This window comes from Oreochromis niloticus, linkage group LG2, assembly GCF_001858045.2.
Source record: "Oreochromis niloticus isolate F11D_XX linkage group LG2, O_niloticus_UMD_NMBU, whole genome shotgun sequence".
Lineage (NCBI taxonomy): Eukaryota > Metazoa > Chordata > Actinopteri > Cichliformes > Cichlidae > Oreochromis > Oreochromis niloticus.
The window spans coordinates 18,569,348-18,588,190 of record NC_031966.2 but is presented as its reverse complement, the minus strand read 5'-3'; the positions used below and the strand labels follow the sequence as shown (position 1 = coordinate 18,588,190).

The 18,843-nt window shown below is 37.6% G+C and overlaps 1 protein-coding gene across 1 annotated transcript; it reads left to right on the top strand.

Annotated features, from left to right (window-relative positions):
- Window positions 1-1,142: 1,142 nt before the first annotated feature.
- cul4b (cullin 4B) lies at window positions 1,143-18,152 on the top strand. The gene is made up of 20 exons (XM_003445204.5): window positions 1,143-2,139; window positions 5,746-5,861; window positions 5,951-6,054; window positions 6,140-6,209; window positions 7,630-7,703; window positions 7,793-7,955; window positions 8,163-8,252; window positions 9,482-9,564; window positions 9,648-9,715; window positions 10,999-11,117; window positions 11,210-11,402; window positions 11,498-11,602; window positions 11,686-11,796; window positions 11,908-11,993; window positions 14,142-14,249; window positions 14,347-14,460; window positions 14,552-14,657; window positions 14,750-14,922; window positions 15,007-15,159; window positions 17,014-18,152. Exons 1-20 carry the CDS (start codon window positions 1,665-1,667, stop codon window positions 17,107-17,109), a joined length of 2,607 nt encoding a protein of 868 aa, XP_003445252.1. The 5' UTR covers window positions 1,143-1,664; the 3' UTR covers window positions 17,110-18,152.
- The last annotated feature ends 691 nt before the right edge of the window (window positions 18,153-18,843 follow it).

Sequence of the window (18,843 nt, the reverse complement as noted above, 5' to 3'; positions counted from 1 at the left end):
TGTCTTTCTTATCCTGCCTAGCTGGTGTCTCTGCTTTTCTGAGAAATACCTGTTGCTAAAATGAAGGAAAAGCCAGTCACCTACCATATATCGTAGCATATTATAATCATTTAATAAAGTAATGTTTGTTGTTTGAATTTTAAGATGGCGACGGTATTATATTGAAAGTCTTTCATGAATTGGGATTTTTCCTCATTAAAAAAATACTTGTATGATAAATGGCGTGTTCTTCATAATTTCATCTTGAATAATAAAATATTGTATCACAGATGTTTATTTGAATATCCAGAGTTTCTGAGCGGTAAAATATATAATCAATATCAATTTTGAATGCAGTCAAGTCTTACTTAGTAAATTCTATTTGCAGTGGTTAGCACTATCATTTCATTGAGGTTACTGGTTCAAATCTCATGATCATTTTAACATTTTTTTTTTAATAAAAATTCAGGTTATATATACTTCACTCTGGTTACTTTAACATGCACACCACAGTGCAAAAAGAACATTGTAGTTAATATGTTCAACTTTGTTAATATAAGGGGACAGAAAATCAGGGACGACAGAAAAAAAGAAACCCCCAAACCAAAATGAATTCATTGGAAATTTTTACATTAATAGATAGAAAACCTTGCCAGAAGTATTGTGAGATATATTACAAAGTAAGCTTTTCAAACCAAAGTTAAATCTGCAAGTAATACAATCCAAGATAAATATACAAATCCCGCGCCAAAACTCATGGGTACTTTCCCAGAAAAGATTGACTGCACTCTCAGTGTGGGAATTACAGAAGGTGCCGTTTGAACTGATGTCATTTCTAAATAAAGAAAAAAAGACCGGATAACAAAGAAGCAGAAGTTTGAAACTTATTTGTCCTTGTTTTTGTTGTTTTGTTTGTTTGTTTGTTTTAAATTGAAATGAACTTAATTACAAGTAGTTGACCATTCAAAACATATAGGGCAAAAAAACCAAGAAAATTAGTTGTCATGGGTCAAAACTAAAAAAATAATAATAATAAAAAAAGTTGACTGGGTACAAAACCTTTTCATTCATCGATTTTTTAAAGTTTTTATTTATTTATTTATTATTTATTTATTTGCGTGAACACTTACGTCAAACGTCGAGCCTGGGCGCCATCTTGTGGCCGAAACGGTCACAGCGCTTGGGTTGGTTTAGAAAAAAAGAAACACGCTTGTGCAAAAACTACTTTTGTACAAAGTACTTCCGGTGGGGTCACGGACTAGCTTTTCTGAGCGGATTTTTCCCGTGTTCGCCGACGGCTGTTTTCCTCCCATGTGAGCGTGTTCTCGTAGTTTCTGCGTTTCTCCTGTAAATATTTTTCGTTAACAGCCGCTTTCCTCAAACCGCTCACTCTCTGCACGACTTTACGACGCGCTTAGACAAGCGAGGCAAAAGAGGAAGCAATAGCCAACCATCTTTCGTCTCCTGCCAGCAATAACAAGACAGCGACGAGGCTAGGTTCAAGAGGAGCTTCTGTAGTTTGTGATTTATTGTCTGTTTTATACAGGATAGAGGACTTTGGTTTAACCTCTCCGCGTTAAGGCAGATAAAAGCTCTCGGACGCTGAGCTTTCCCCCCCCTCCCGGCGACCCTGGAAGTTTCCGATCAGAAGACTGACTGTTAAGAATTAGTATTCCCGTTTTTTCATGTTTCCAACAGGTTTATCTTCCCCTAATCCCCCACCACCGCCAACCCAGGAGGCTAGACCCGCGGCTACTGATGTCAAAACCGACAGCGGTAACATCACATCTTCGAAAAAGAGGAAAATAAACGGCTCCGAGAGGGAAGACACTAGTGACACGATCTCCTCTTCGCCTCCAAAGACCCTGAATTCCTCCTCCTCCTCCTCCTCTTCCTCTTGCTCTCCCACTCCGCTGCACATTCAGAAGAAGTTGAGGTTTGAGGATTCAGTGGATTTTATTGGACTCGATGTGAAAATGGCTGAGGAGGCTGCTGCTGCTGCTGCTGCTGCTTCGTGCTCCAATAACAAAAGCAAAGCCATGTTCCTGCCCGGCGGCGTGGGGCACCACGCAAACGGACTGACGAAAACTGCAGGATCCACCACCTTCTCCAACAGTAAACCCGGTGCTGCCAAGAAACTAGTCATCAAGAACTTCAGAGGTAGACACTGGTGGATGATGGGGTCCAAGCTCCAAAAAAGAAAGAAAAAAAAACACACCTTAAACTTACAAATCCCTGCTATATCACAATGATATGGTCCCAGCTGGCCGACACATTTAACAGAGACCAGAGCTGATTTTAAACAGTTTAATGCTCAAAAATTGTACCATAACATAGGACAAAGATATCACAGGCTTTGGCAAACTTGTGAAAAATGTGTATTTCCTTGATTAGTAATCCTGGTAACTATAAATAAGTTAAGAAGTCCCTTTGATTTTGCTAAATCAAACCACCTGTATGGCTAGTTTAAACCTATAAATGGGTTTCACTTGCCCCTATCTGAAATCAGGAGCTATAGTTAAAGCTGCCAGATCTTTAAATATGGCAGATTTCTGGTAAACATTGCTGCGAGCTGACAGCAGCCATTCTCTCTCTTTCCAACAGCAGTACCTGCAGCATGGAGGGGTGAGTCTAAAGAGATGAAAAGCATGTACTCCACTAAAATAATTAAATTGGCTTCTCTTTGTGGGGCAGTAACAGTCTGATCTGTTGGCCTGTTAAGTTGAACACTGGAGGACATTATCACTTGTTTAAGTAGAGGCCCATTTCCACTTACATACCAAAAAAAAGAGGACTTAGGTATGTGGACATCCCACCAAACAACAATTATTAATTATTGTAGGTGTAACATGTTCTTTAACCGTTTTTTAAAGTTTCATTTGCCTGAGCATAAAATATGTTTGTTTATAAAATGGCCAGGGGAAAAAAAGTAATGGTAAACATTGACTGACTATTATTGCAGGGTTCAATGCCATCGATGGGCTGTAAAACAAACTATGTTAGGCCAGCCTCAAGTCCATCTGGGCCACTGGTGGCGTTTCTATTAATAGATTCAAGTAAAGTATTAGATTTGAAATTAAACAGTCCACTTAAAGGCTGTACGGCCTTCTGCTATTTTGATATATTTACCATTAGGTTGAAGGTGTTGCTTTTCATCACAGAACAGTTGTTTGCAGTGGAGTGCCGTCTGTTCAACTCGAGTGAAATAACAGTACTGGCTTCTCACAGTCATTGTTTTGAAATCCAAGAACATAAATCTTTTTTGTATTTTGTTTTCCAGAAGCTCTGGGTCTGATTATTCTTTAAAGACATCAGGAGCCGAGCAGTTTTTGTCCTCGGGCCATATTTTCCCTATGTGTGCAGTACCCTCATGTATGATTAGTGCCTTCATTAAAATATTGATTAGTCTTTCATCAAACCACTTGTGTGGATAGTTTGAACTAAAAGTGAACATTAAATTGACCTTAGGAGTTATTATCTCAAAATCTTGACTTACCAGCTGAAACTAAGTTGAGAATTTTAAAGAACCCAATTCAAAATTTTGAAATGATAACCTGGAATTGTGGCTTATTGATCCCTAAAATAACTATGTTTTTTAGACAATGTTTTTTTAGACACAGAGACAAGCTTACTATACTTGTCTATACTTATGTGTAGTCGATTATATGGGTTTACACTTTGTATTTACACCTAGTTTTGACTTTCTAAATTTCTGTGTTATTGACTAATTCAAGATTTTGTCCTTAAACAAAACAAACAAAAAATCTGCTCTTTGCTAATATGGTCAACACATGCAGCTGTTTAGTGAGACTGGGATGCCTACTTAGCTGTAAGTCAAGTGGTTTGGTCTGAACTCATAGAATTTTACCCCTGGCAAATAATCTAATAACATATATATATTTTAAAAACAGACTAAAACAAACATTGAAAATTAACTAAAACTAAACGTTCTCAAATAATAATAATGGCATACAGTCAAGCAAAGTGGCTCTGGAAACTAACCGAGCTTAAAAAAAATTAAAAATGAAAATTCAAGATGGAATAAAAAGTAATAATAAATTAATAAAAAGAATACAACACTGTAATAGCTCTGGTTGTCACACCTTGATGATCTTTTCTAAGCCAGGAAAATCCCTGAAATCTGGGCTGCAGCACACGTAGCAGAGTATCAGTTAATTGTATTTTATTATTGCAGTCTTCAGGCTCAGCCCAAACTGGATTACAAGACACCAATAAGTAACCAGTGTTAGAGTAGCATCCTAGCTTACAAGTGCTAAACAAATAATTCAAGCTGTAGAAACAAAGGCAGCAAGTTTTAACCAAGACAGATATTAAATAAATAAATATTGTTCTTTTTTATTTTATTCAGTTTTTTATTACAGACAGTGATGCTGAAGCAACTAAATTATCAGATATATTGCTGGAAAGTTTTTTTAAAAGCTAGCCATTTGTATATATGGAATATATTTGTATATATATTAGTAAACATATTTACTCTGTAAACACTGCGTCAGCCCTATAAACTGTAAACTGCGTTATTGATTGCCCACCCCAACCCCTTTTTTCTTCCATGAGAACAAAGAAATCCTCACTTTAAAGATACCTGAACTGAAGTCTTTAGGTTTGACATTTTGTCAGTGCAAATGTGTGTCACAGACCTGATGATACAATATTTGGCCGAGTATCAGTAAACTGAGAATAACTGAGGTGCATTTTTTTTTTAATACACTAAAATTCAGATTGTGGTTTTAGCTTGTATGGTACAGTTATTATAGATGGCCAACAATGAGTAAATGAAGACTGGGACCGGGTGTAATATGTGGAAAAAAAAACAGATTAATACTGTGATAAATACTTAAACCATCTTTGACTTTAAGGTGACCAGACAAAAACACAAGCACAGCAAATCAAACCACAGAGTTAAACTTCTTAAATCTTTTTTTTTTTTTTAACTGTGAGAATCTTGCACAAACATTTAAAAAAGTATATTGCAAATAAGTTTTGGACAATTCTTTTTTTTAGTTTTTTTTTTAAAGTGCTCTCATGGGATGTCTTATATATTTATAAGACAGAAATGAGAGAATCAAGAGAAAACTTTAAAAGGAGTATTGCAGTGTGGTCTCACAGCAAAACGTGAAAAAGTCTGTCTGTTAGTGTTTATGAACATGAACTGTAACATTTATTTAAATAAGAGCTACTCCTCATTTTAGCAACATGTATGTTACAAAGTGGGGTTCGTATCACCGTGGCAACCTCGGTATTTTGACCCAAAACTAAACCAGATTGTGTTCATAATAATAACGTTTTTTAAATGTATATTACAAACAATCCGTAAAAAATTGTCATGTGTACAACTTGAGATGAGCAGAATGAATCATTCTCCAAACAAGAGTGGAAAATGGTAATTTTGCGTACATGGACTTAAATCAGTACATGAGAGACCACATGCAGAAGGACACAGAAACAAGAGAGGGAAATCTGTGTTGAGGAACCCAAATTTGGTTGGGACTTATTTCACAAATGAGTTTATCTTGCTTTGTTGGTAAATCCATTTTTCTCTCACCAATGAAAATTCTGGAATTTAATCAATTCTAGTATTCTAGTTAATTGGGATCTTAGCTTACCAAAAATAATTTACATTCAGTCTAAAAAGTTATCACAGACGTATTCACTTTCATTTAAACAGACTGATTATTCCTAGTCATAATCAGTCCTCTGAGTATGAGTGAGACTGGTAACACAGTTTTGTTTTTGTTTTTCTCATAGAAAAACCCAAATTGCCCGAGAACTACACGCAGGAGACCTGGCAGAAGCTGAAGGAGGCGGTGGAGGCCATACAGAACAGCACGTCAATCAAATACAATCTAGAGGAGCTCTACCAGGTATCAGGACAGACCCGCTGAATTCACCCATCTGCAAACAGCAACTGTGCCGTTATCATTATTCCGACAGCTCTGTTTTCTCCCCTCAGGCTGTGGAAAACCTCTGCTTCCATAAGATCTCTGCCAAGTTGTACAAACAGCTGAGGGCCGTGTGTGAAGACCACATCAAGGCACAAATTGATCAGTTCAGAGAATATCCTTTCACGGTCTCGCTCGCTGAATCGCATAGAGAAGGTGTTGTTATTTTGTGTCCACTGTTGCCTTAACTTTGTTCTCACGGATGCCCTGGACAGCGTGCTTTTCCTGAAGAAAATTGACAAGTGCTGGCAAGATCACTGCAGACAAATGGTATGTTTTATACTGTTAAAAACTGTTAAACATAGCAATTTTTTAAAACTGATTTATAATAGAGTTGGTCAGGGGACTTGTGAATGAAATATTATAAACAGAGACAAAGTATTCTGGCTCTTACATTCCAAGTAGTGCAACTCAAATGCATCTGTCATTAGTCACCCCACCCCCCGACCCTGTAAATGGACTGTTTTGCAAAAATCACTATCTTGGATTTTGAATGAGGTTGGTTGTGCAATGCCTGCAAGCAGCCAGTCCAGCAGAGTGAGAAACGCTAGAGGAGATGGAAATTTACAACATTACTATAGAATATCTCAAGTCTGCAAGCTACGCTAGTGTTTAAGGTTGAATCGCTACAGGGCATCCAGCTTGCTGGCACAGTAACGGTTTCTTAATCACACACTTGTATAATAAAGAAGCTGTTTAAGTGCAAGTGATCAGGTATCGAAGGAAGTGGGTGTGGTTCTGAAAACTATCATAACAAGCATATGAAACTGTAATAATAGTAGGCAATTTACATACAGCAGTATGGATAGATGCATCTGTGCTAACCAGAGTATTTGACACCGAAGAGAGAGAAACAAACCAGGCCAAAGAGTAGTTCAAACAATAGTTGGCTGATTAATGTAAAAAATTAGAATTTTCTTATAATGCCACCACACAACAGAATATCCAGCCCATACTGATAATGATAGTTTAGACATTTAGGGTAGTGAGCAGCATTTAACCCATGTGTTATCTATAAATTTACTATTTGCAGGTTATCAAATCCTTCCACTAACACTAATACCACAAACCTCTGTGATTACATCACTCTTACTGCCTCTACAGCACTCTTACTACTCTAAACAGTGAGGATTGCACAGACCCACTTTTTAGTTTTACTGGCCCAAGGTTGTAATACCCCATTTTATTGCTCGAAGGATTTTATATTGATTGAAAGTCAATCTCCCTGGCAGGTTGAGTTACTAACTGAACAATATATACATTTATTTGGGTATTTATCCTGAGCCAAGTTATGTTTGTCTCGTATGTGTGTCTTAAACTTGCTGCCTATGAGTTATCAATTTGATTTTCTGTTCTCTGGTTCAGAATGAGCCTCTGGGGACAGACTATGTGCAAAAGCAACATTAGTCTATGAGTATAGAAATATGTGCACATCCTGATTTCTACACATCCTAAACAACACATGGATATTCAGGGAATTAAAATCCCCAAACTGAAAGAGCTAACGATTTGTTCTCCGTCTTAAAGTGATTTCTGTTCCATTTCTTAACTTTTTAACCACCAACAAATGAAGCTGCAACATCTGAGAAATCTCAGCAGGCTTTGTAGGACCTTTAAACTTCATATGTAAGATTGGAGGAGGTCATCTGAACATTGAAAGCGTGATTAATTGTGTATCTTTGTTCCACAGATCATGATTAGGAGTATATTCCTGTTTTTGGATCGCACCTACGTTTTACAGAATTCCATGCTGCCATCAATTTGGTGAGTGATCAGCCATGTTGTGGTTTTAGCTTCGCACTCGGGCTGATTTTTGTTTTATTGTGTGGTGAACGGGCTGTTGTGGTCTTCAGGGACATGGGTCTGGAGCTGTTCCGGTTCTACATCATCAGCGATCTGAAGGTTCAGAGCAAAACCATCGACGGGATTCTGCTGCTCATTGAGAGGGAGCGAAACGGAGAGGCGATAGACCGCAGTCTGTTGAGGAGCCTGCTGAGCATGCTCTCTGACCTTCAGGTAATAGGGCAACTCTTCAAATAGTAATCCAGATATTAAGTAGTGAGTGTGTAAATGCGTGTTTGAAGGCACAGATTGTTTGGATTTCTTCTGTTTATTTGTACCACAACAAAAGTGTGTTGTTTGCATGGCTCACCTGCACATGGGTGTGATAAAGTGTCTGGGTTGTTTTTAATGAAACCTGTGTTCTGTCGGCCTCCTTGGCAGATTTATCAAGAGTCCTTTGAGCAACGCTTTCTGGAGGAAACTAATCGACTGTACGCTGCAGAGGGACAGAGGCTGATGCAGGAGAGAGAGGTGATTTATATAACCTCATACTCAGAACACATTCTTTTTATTTTGTCGTCTGTTTTCCACGATTCATTGATCAGCTGACTAAACCGATTGTTAAAATCATTAGTTTATTAACCCATGAAAAATACTTGGCAGCTGTTCTTAGAATTCTTGTTAATTACTTCTAACAGAACATCCAACCATTCTCTGGGTTTGTCTTGTCAGATTTGAGGATTCAAAGCTTTTTTGTCACATTTGGTTCTTCTAAGGAATAAATAAGTAGCTGATGCCTCAGAAAGGATTCAATGTTTTTTGATGTTGTTAGAAATTTTACAAAAAGCCAACCATTTAACCACATGCAGAAATTCATTATAGAAGAGGAGGAACACAGATGTAGCCACTGACTGAACTAAGCATTGGTAAAGCGGAAAGCAGTGCTGGCACAGTAAACGTGTTTTGAGTGAAGCTTTTAGCTCAGCAAAAAAACGTTTGCCTGGTTGAAGCAGAAAGTGGATAAAACATTCACTTTGCAACTGGAAGCTTAGTTTATGTGGACTTTTTGTTTTTGTTTTTTTGTTGGGGTTTTTTAATACAAAAGGTGAAGGGTCGAGTCTTTGTTTTGCAAATGCTCAATTCTTATAGTTTAATTTGAAGAAACTATAGGGAAAATAAAACTACATGTAAGCAGATAGAAGTCCTTCTTGTGAAGTGAATTATAATCATGATTATAATCATAATCATGTATTGCTCACAGGTTTATCTCTTATCTCTGACTTAAGTAGAGTTTTTCCTTTTGTATTTCTTGATGTTTTCTAATCTTTTCATACCTGTTCAGTTGATACATTTTTCTGCCTGTAAGTGTTCCATTTGATTTGTTGTTTCCTGGTTTATATTGCCCCTGTGGGGGCTTTGACCCTGCGTGTAATCTGCTTACAGCTAAAGCTGATTCTATGAGCCTTATTTGAAAGAAATATGTGCATTTTCTTATTTCTGACCATTTTATAATCAAACAAAAAGTGTCCATTTTTCTGGTGTAGATTAATGAAACTGCTGCAGTGTCTATTGTTCTTTTATTTTTTGTTTTTTTTCCCCTTTGGCCTTGACTCAAACCTCTCTGGGAAGAGTGCCAAATTATCCTCTATGCAAGAAAAAAACCTCTTTATGATGTTATGTAATCTTTTGATGGGTAGTTTTCATCTGCATTACAGAATAAGCATTAAAAGCTGTGGTGTGAATGTAAATGTGTTTTTTAGGTACCAGAATATCTCCATCATGTTAACAAGCGCTTGGAGGAGGAGGCTGACAGAGTAATCACGTACCTAGACCAGAGCACACAGTGAGTGTCGGACTGAAGCGTCCACTTAGCAAATAAACGGTGACAGAGATTGATGCGTAACCTGAGCTTTTTCCTCCTCTCAGAAAATCGCTCATCGCTAGTGTGGAGAAGCAGCTGCTTGGTGAACATCTCACGGCAACTCTGCAAAAAGGTAAACACTAGATATAAACGTTCACTATATAATAATAAATTATTGTAAAACAAATGAGGGTTTAGCTTATTAAATGTACTTTTTTGTCATTGTTACAACATATTTTAAATTGTGGCACTTTTATAACAAGATTTTCTCTTTAGTGTGTCTGATTTAAGACATTTTTAGTTTCATATAATGTTGCATTAGTCTTTTTGTTTTTATGTTGTTTATATGAATAGTAGTTTTCAAACTTGGACCAGATCTAGGTCCAAGTTTGAAGGAATCTAAAAGGGTGTCAGAATATAAAGACAGCCTTTTAGCTCACAATATTTGGCAAATTTAAATTTAAATGAATTACATAGGTAACAGACAGTAATGTTCATTGTGAAAAATTTGAATTAAAGTCAATGAACAACAAGGTTTACAAAAAAGCAGGCAAATCTTAAGTCCTCGTTAAGGCAGATATTTTAAATGCAAAAACCAGAGTTTTTTGTTTAAGTCTCTTTGTGTTTCACCACTTTGTATAGAAAGAGAGACATATTGTAACTGTGTGCAGTGATTGTGATGCCACGGTTTTGATATGGTAGCTTCAAAAATGGGTACCAGGTCTATGACCACTCTGACCAATCAGTCGGTGTCTTCAAAACAATTTTTGTGCATCTAGATGGCAACAGGACTATCAGTATGCAATTGAATAGAGTCAAGTTAGCAATTACATGCAATCTGCTTGTGATAATACAGTGATGAACTGTGATAAGTTAGGAGGGGAAAAAAACAAATCTGCTGTCGTCTACATACAAAGAAAATCACATTCACTACTTACATTCAGAGTTTAGCCAGAACATCATAAATTTAAAATAAAAATTCCTTCACAAATAGTTCTGTATTTACTGCAGGATGGCAGTTTAAATGCAAAATGATATAGGTGCCGAGTAACCTTGATGCGGAATTCTGGGAATATAACCAGAATGCAACCAGTTAAGTCGAGTCCTCTGTTGCAAAGAGATGGACCTCAGACGATTTGCAGTCATCTGCACAGACTGACTGATATTGATTGCAACATGTTTGCAATCTGCATGAAAAATTAGACTGCAGTTATTTGTAAACCTTTGGCAATCAGTCTGAGAGTGATTGCAATGAATCCAGTCGGTAGGAAAGAAATTAAAGTCAACCTGCTGTCCTAGTTTTTTACTCTTAGTGAAGCATAAGTGACTGTTCAGGAAGTACCTGATATGTGACAGTCTTGTCTGCACCTCATGCTGAGTCTTGATTAACCTCTAACTGTTATTTGAAACTTGCAGGTCTGACCAACCTGCTGGATGAGAACAGAATTCAGGATCTGTCTCTCCTCTATCAGCTCTTCAGTCGAGTGCGTGGTGGTGTTCAGGTGCTCCTGCAGCACTGGATAGAATACATAAAGGTATGGCAGCTTTTAAATGAAAGACTGAAGAGAAGACAGAATCAATGAACTGTTTTCTAATTGTTTTTAATGTCTTGAAAATACCAATTCAGGCTTTTGGAAGCACAATCGTAATCAATCCGGAAAAAGACAAAACCATGGTGCAGGAGTTGCTGGACTTTAAAGATAAAGTGGATCTCATCATCGACGTGTGTTTCATGAAGAATGAGAAATTTGTTAATGCCATGAAGGAAGCTTTTGAAACATTCATCAACAAACGGCCAAATAAACCTGCAGAGCTCATAGGTCTGTAACTAAGCATGTCCCCCATTCATAACTGCCACACACAGTGAGGGGAAAAAATAACAATAACAATGATAATAATCAACATTTCTCTATAGCAAAACATGTGGATTCAAAGCTGAGGGCAGGAAACAAAGAGGCCACGGATGAAGAGCTGGAGAAGATGCTGGATAAGATCATGATTATCTTTAGATTCATCTATGGTAATGTTTACTGTCACATTCGTGTAAGTACAAGACTTTGCCCTTTGTGCGGCCTTTATTGTGAGACTTTGATGTCCTTGCAGGAAAAGATGTTTTCGAGGCGTTTTACAAAAAGGACCTGGCTAAGAGGTTGCTGGTTGGAAAAAGTGCCTCTGTTGATGCTGAAAAATCAATGCTGTCAAAGCTTAAACACGGTCAGTTGTCATACCTTAGTGCCATTTCTTAGCACTTGTACACACACGCACTACATGATGGAATCCTGACAGTGACTGATTGAACTTTGACTCACAACATTTGTTTTTCAGAATGTGGAGCAGCGTTCACCAGCAAGTTGGAGGGGATGTTCAAGGACATGGAGCTTTCTAAGGACATCATGGTGCAGTTCAAACAGGTAACACTTTGCCCACATAAATAGGCAAATATGACGTTATGGAAAAGGTTTTGTTCACACATACTGAAGCATTACATGGTGAAAAAAGACAAATCTTTTCATTGAAGTTTTATCAAAAAGAAAAAAATGCCGACAATGCAACCAAAGTGTTAGCCTACCTTTGCTTTCCCTGAGGGCTTGAGATATAGACATGGTAAATCAAAAAGATGTAATTCAGCTGTCAGCATAACATAAAACCTGGGGCACATTCAGTCTGAGAATAGTGTCTGGTGGTTTGCACCAGTTCTCCAGTTAAACAGCGTGTTTCATGGAAGGGGTGTGAGACAGTAGGCAGCTGGCTTAACGTACGTTTTGTTTTATGGGTGTGTCAGAAATGACAACCATCAACTACAGTCAGCCAGGACAGATGTGCATATAAACTCTGACGTATTAAAAATGCAGACAACAAACTTGCTGCTATTGGTGCAGAGTCTGAGCAACATAACAGGGTGTTGATTGCACAACTGTTTGCTTTATAAAAATATTTTGCTTGTTGGAGTTGAAAATCTTCTTTTCTTTAAGGTTAAAATCTTCTTTTAACCCTAAAGTGACTGCAGGACATACACAGGCTCAACATATCATTCCCCCAGACCCACAGTACACAAACAAAATATCAGGAATAATTAAAAAAGGATGTAAACATATAATGCACACAAGAAATATTCAAGTCTACCGTATTTCTCGGACTAATATCGGATTATTAGGCACATTAACCGAAACAAAACATTCCGATAAGTCAAACTTTATTCAACTCATTCACAATAACTCTCAACATTGTTCAGTTGATGTTAATGTTGAATTCTCTTGCAGCTGCTCTATTCCCATGTTCTATTGCGTGACTGATAGCCTTTAGTTTGAAGTCTGCTTCGTAAGCATGGGGTCCTTATACACACACAATAATATTATGGTGAAGCGCCGTGTACCACATAAAATCGGTTCGGGGTCAGTAAGCACAACCAGAATTAATACATAAGGCACACCGAATTATACTGTTATTTTTTGAGAAAATTAAAGGATTTTAAGTGCGCCTTATACTCCAAAAAAACGATATATGCATTACAGCGCAAAGAGGGGGGAAAAAAGACACTAGTATGAGAATTCATGTATAAAAATAGCAGCAATATTATCTTTTGTTAACAGTAGCAGCAGTGTAGTTGTCAAAAACTGCCATCATTCAGCTGATGACTACAAGAATTGGATGACTGTATTTGCACCACGACAAGGACAAACATGACAAACTCATAAAAAAACACAGATGCCTTACTGACGAGGCAAAGAGGAGTTGCCGTGTCTGAATAATGTGACCCCAGCTGTACATTTGTCTGACATGAGATTCTACTCCTGCTGCAGCTTTTATTACTTTATTTATAGAAACAGGGACTACTTTAGCATTACATGGATTACATGGATTTTATTGTAATTTGTTGGTACATTCACTTGTAGGGAGCCACACAGCTTGAAACTAGACACAAGATGTTTGTATAATTTTGTTTTAGACAGATGTGAGAGTGGATGAAAACACACACTAACTATGATGGCTTCATTGTATTTTGTTGTTGTGCGTGACAGAGTCATTGGCCTCAGTCTGTACCTGTTGGTGTTAAATTGCTGTTACGATACGGTTACTCAAACATAGCTTAGGTTAATTTTTTTTCCCCCCCTACACACGAAAAAGGCAAAAACTCCTGTATGTATAAAGATGAATGAAAACTGAAAGTATTAACATTAAAGTATTGCAAAATATCTGACATATATAAAGGAAACAGAGCGGGGTAGGAGGGGGGGGTGATAAACACAAATAGAGCCATTTAAAATAGAAGTATCTCTGTAATACCTGGTTACTAAAATAGCTCTGTAAATTGAGGGTTTGGTGAAATTAGTTTCCAGTGTTGTAAAATTCAGTGCTTCTTCATATAATTACAGTCTAGTTTGATTTTATGTCTTCAGACTTGTGTAATTACAATAAAACTGAAAGGGTGGACCCTCACCAACACTGCCTGTTTTCAGTCTAAAATCCTGCTAATGGATTCAGTTTCCTGTTAGTTTCAGTTTACTAAGATTAAAACTTGTTTGTGGGTAGATAAAACTCATGTTTTTGTATTTCTGTAGTATATGCAGTGCCAAAACATTCCCGGCAATATCGAGCTGACAGTGAATATCCTCACTATGGGCTACTGGCCAACGTACGTCCCTATGGAAGTGCACCTGCCACCTGAGGTTAGTCCTGAGCAAATACTGAGGGTTTTCCAACATGATTTTGCACTTTTCAACATAACGAGCATCACTTTGTAACACCTCTGTTATCTTTGTCCAGATGGTGCGACTGCAGGAGATCTTCAAGACTTTCTACCTGGGCAAACACAGTGGCAGGAAGCTGCAGTGGCAGTCGACGTTAGGCCACTGTGTCTTAAAAGCTGAATTTAAAGAGGTTTGAACTCTTTTCTAAGAATGACCTTGTGTGTTTTGCTCACTCAGTGAGCCAAGTTTAATGCTAATTGTCTTGATGTTTCTTATAAAAGGGCAAGAAGGAGCTGCAGGTGTCACTTTTCCAAACCCTTGTCTTACTGATGTTTAATGAGGGAGAAGAGTTCACCCTGGAAGAGATCAAAGTGGCAACAGGAATAGGTTTGTATTAACACATTAAAGCACTTTTTCATGAAGAAATGGCATCCTCTATTTTTTTTCCCAGCCACGCTGATCTTTGTGCCTTTCCACAGAGGACAGTGAACTACGGCGGACTCTTCAGTCACTTGCATGTGGTAAAGCACGTGTCCTCACCAAAATCCCAAAAAGCAAAGATGTGGAAGATGGGGACAAGTTTTCCTGCAATGACGACTTCAAACACAAGCTCTTCAGGATCAAAATAAACCAGATCCAGATGAAAGAAACAGTATGTTTGCTCTTACCGTATTTTTCAGCCTAAATTATCTTTCAAGAATCAGAAAATTACTTTTAACTTGCCTCTTTTACTCAGGTGGAGGAGCAAGCCAGCACCACAGAAAGAGTCTTTCAGGATCGTCAGTACCAGATCGATGCTGCCATTGTGCGGATCATGAAGATGAGGAAGACTCTGACCCATAATCTTTTGATGTCTGAAGTGTACAGTCAGCTGAAGTTTCCCGTCAAGGTGATAATCAAGACTGATTTTCTGTTTTGTTTTGCTTGTTTGTTTTTTTTTTCTTTTTACCACTCAGTCGTAAAAGCTGATGGGGATTTCTGTCACCAGGTGTGGACACCAAAGTTTGTGAATGTGATAACTCGTGTATGAGGCAATGTAGGGCCTTAAAATTGACACCATAAGTGTATCTACGACCTTGACCTCAGGTCAAGTTTTCTGAAAATCTTATGAATGCAATAACTTGAGAACGAAGCGATGTAGGGTTTTAAAATTGATACCATAGGTGTAACTACTACAAGTCTTAGATGAATTTGAATCTCAGTGATCTCGACCTGAAGGTCTAGTTTTCTGAAAACCTTGTAAATGCAATAACTTGAGAATAAGCCGATTTTAAGTTGATATCATAGGTGTGTCCACTAGGAGGCTGAAATAGAACTGGTAGTTGCCAGTATTTTTAACAACAGAAGGTCTACACTGGGTTTAATGCATGATCTATTAGTAGAAGTAATGAGAAGTGAATGTAGCTTTTGAAACCTTCCAAGCTGTGGGGCTCCCTACATGTGAATATTGTATTGGGTATTCACTACTTTCACTTACCATTTCAGTCCCTCTCCTTTTTCGTCTACTTTCAGTCCTCCAGTAAAGGACGTTTCTTTCATTTGCTGGACAGACCCTGGCTCTTTCACAGTCGAGAATTACAGCTAAACTAGATCTAACCAAAAAAAAAAACCCCACTAGGACTTGGCCAGACAGCAATGACACTTCAGGGTGATAGATTGCTGATTCGGTTTAAAAGTTTGCTTGGACATGATAGGGGGTGACTTTAGTGTTTACCACAAAGAGGAAGTAGTGGGGGAAAATAGTCAGAGATCAAGAAGCCAGAATGAGAAGCCGAGATAGTGGTTGCATTGAAAGTTTCACTTCACGGCAAAGAAGTCCTTTGTATTTTAACACGTGTGCTCTTGACGTACAGGATAAAAGATCCACAGTCATGTGAAAAAGTTTTCAGGGGACTCTCTCCATTCCTATAAAAATGCACTTTTTCACATGATTGTGAGGTCACCCATTGGTTTTAAGTTTTGCATTTGAAAGCTTTAACTTTGGTGTTTTTTGGCCACTGTAGTGTTTAATTTTATTCTTTCTTTCTTTTTTCGTAAGAACTATAAGCTGCAACCATATGCAGTACGGGTGTGCCGCACAGACACAAATATTTGATAATTATTTCTACATGAGAATTTTTTTTTGTTTATCTACAAGGCTGTAAATGTGTTTTTAATGCTAAAAAGTTGGGCATTTTAAGATGTGACTCTATAGGAATTGGCTTGTTTTGGGTGCCAGCCTCAGGTGACCACTAGAGGAACTGCACAGTCTGGGATTTCCATGTTTTTTTTGTTTGTTTTGTTTTTTTTAAAGAAGCAGCAATGCCACAAACAAGAGTGTCAAGAGACCAGTTGTCTCACATGTTTTTGATCCTGCTAAAACATGTAGATAACGGTCTCCATACCTCTGTGTGGGAACAATATTAGACACTGCTGTTACGCTGTGTTGACCAAATTTAGAATATGACTCTTAGGGGGTCAGGGTTTTAAACTTTGGCAGTGTTTTAATATCAGCATCCTCCAGTATCAAATAGGGGGGGGAACTAATAAAAAAACCTATAATAGGGTCACCTTTATGCAGATCTAGAGGAAAAGAAGAAGGTGTTTTAATTTATTTTTTATTTTATAATAAATTTTAGGAAGACTAACATGAATCTGCTTTTTCACTTCTTCTTTTTTTTTCTATATCACACCTCAAAATATTGAAATGCTGGCATGTTTTTCATGTTTTAACTCATGCCTCCTCTCTTTCCTCTCCTCTCAGCCTGCTGACTTGAAAAAGAGAATAGAGTCTCTTATTGACAGGGACTACATGGAGCGTGACAAGGAGAACTCCAACCAGTACAACTATGTGGCTTAGATGAAAGAAAGGTGGATGCAGGTGGTCCAGTCAGGAAGAAAGCCGTTCTGAGTGCTCGGTCTCTAAATCGTCTGCTCCAGTGGATGTTATCCATTATCATCTTCAACCCAGCGACCGACAACTGAATGGCTATTGCTCCACAGGGTTTTTCGTCAGGGGTCTTGCGATCCTGTGGACTGCATGCCTATTGAAAAGAGAATATTGTCCATATTTGTCAGTGCCTCTGAGAGAGCTGGGACAAAGAAGACACACAGATATTGTTCAGTTTGCTCTTTTTTTTTTCTTTTTTTTTAATGGAGAGGAAAAGTATTTATTTTCAAACTTAGATTCTTCTTTGTCCATGGTTTGAATCAATATGCTCTTTGTTATCAAGTCACTATTTTTTTTCTTCCTTTTTGTTCATCCAGTATCCCAGGCAAATGCTAACACACCTAACAATGCTCTAAATGTACCACATGTTTGAGAGAGAAAAAAGGATAAAAATTAAACTGATGCTTGTTTCTTCTGTCAGTGTCAAAAGTGGGACTAACATTTAAAGTAGGGAACTGGTAATTTTGGGAATTTCTGTGGCAAATGTGTGATCCTGCATCAGCAAAGTTTTACAGTTTCAAGGCCATGTAGCCCAGTGATATAGCTATGTTTGTAATCACACAAAATGTGCCAAAAATGGAGCACTTCTTGTTGTTATAGGCTATAATGAAGCTGCTAAGGCAGCCCACTTGTATAAGTAAACACATTTAAGTTTCTCTTTTGCTTTTTCTTTGAAGGTCATTTTTGTACATGCACCACAAAGCATTTTAAATAATCTGAGATGGCAGTCCACTCTGTGTTAGGTTTTTGATGACCCTTACTAAAAGCACAATACGATGAGAGTCCACATTCAGTGTCATTACTACACACTTTTTTTTTAAGTCTCCCTATGAGGCTTACTGAAAAATGGATGGAAAATGCCTCAACATATGAGGAAGACAATGATTGATCAGATATGCCGTTGTTTGTATGAGTCTGTTAGATTTCTTCAGATTAAAATAACTGTTTCAGTGGGTTATGTCATGTTCAATCACTGGTTTTCAAACACATTTAATTATATTTAGGGTGACCAGATCCCAACTATTTCAGCATATGACTATGTGAGACTGGGTACTAAAGCTGGAAAGAGAGAGTAAGTTAAACAGATACTATCGGTGTGATGCTGATTATGTGATGGACAGATGGAATATTTTATATTAAAGCAATTTCCACCTTGTAAGCTTAAATAGAAGCTAAAGTTTGTTTTTAATGGGATGGCTTCTATAATCCCATTTTCTATATTGTCTGCTCACTTTTTTGCAATAACTGTTATCCATCAATCCACATAAAATAGCATCTCTTTTTTGAGTCATACAGTACTGTGCAAAGGTCTTGAGGCATGGTAAAAAAAAAGAAAAAAATAGGTGCTGTGATTTATTGAGGCAGTAAACATACATGGAAATACAGTTAATAAGGGGAATTTTTTTTCCTTTTCTTAAGGACATGACTTTCAGATTGTGACCATCGACTGTAGATAGTTTTAAGCCTCCAGGTTGTTTAGTCCTGCTAGTCCAGTTTGCTCAAATCTTTGTCAAAGGACATTGCTCACCATGTCGAGATGTGCCAACTTTTCAGCTAATAGGTCTTTGAGAATTGGAATCGGTGTAAAAATCCAATTTCATGCATGCCAAACTGGCATTTTTTTATAGATCCATCTAAAGACAC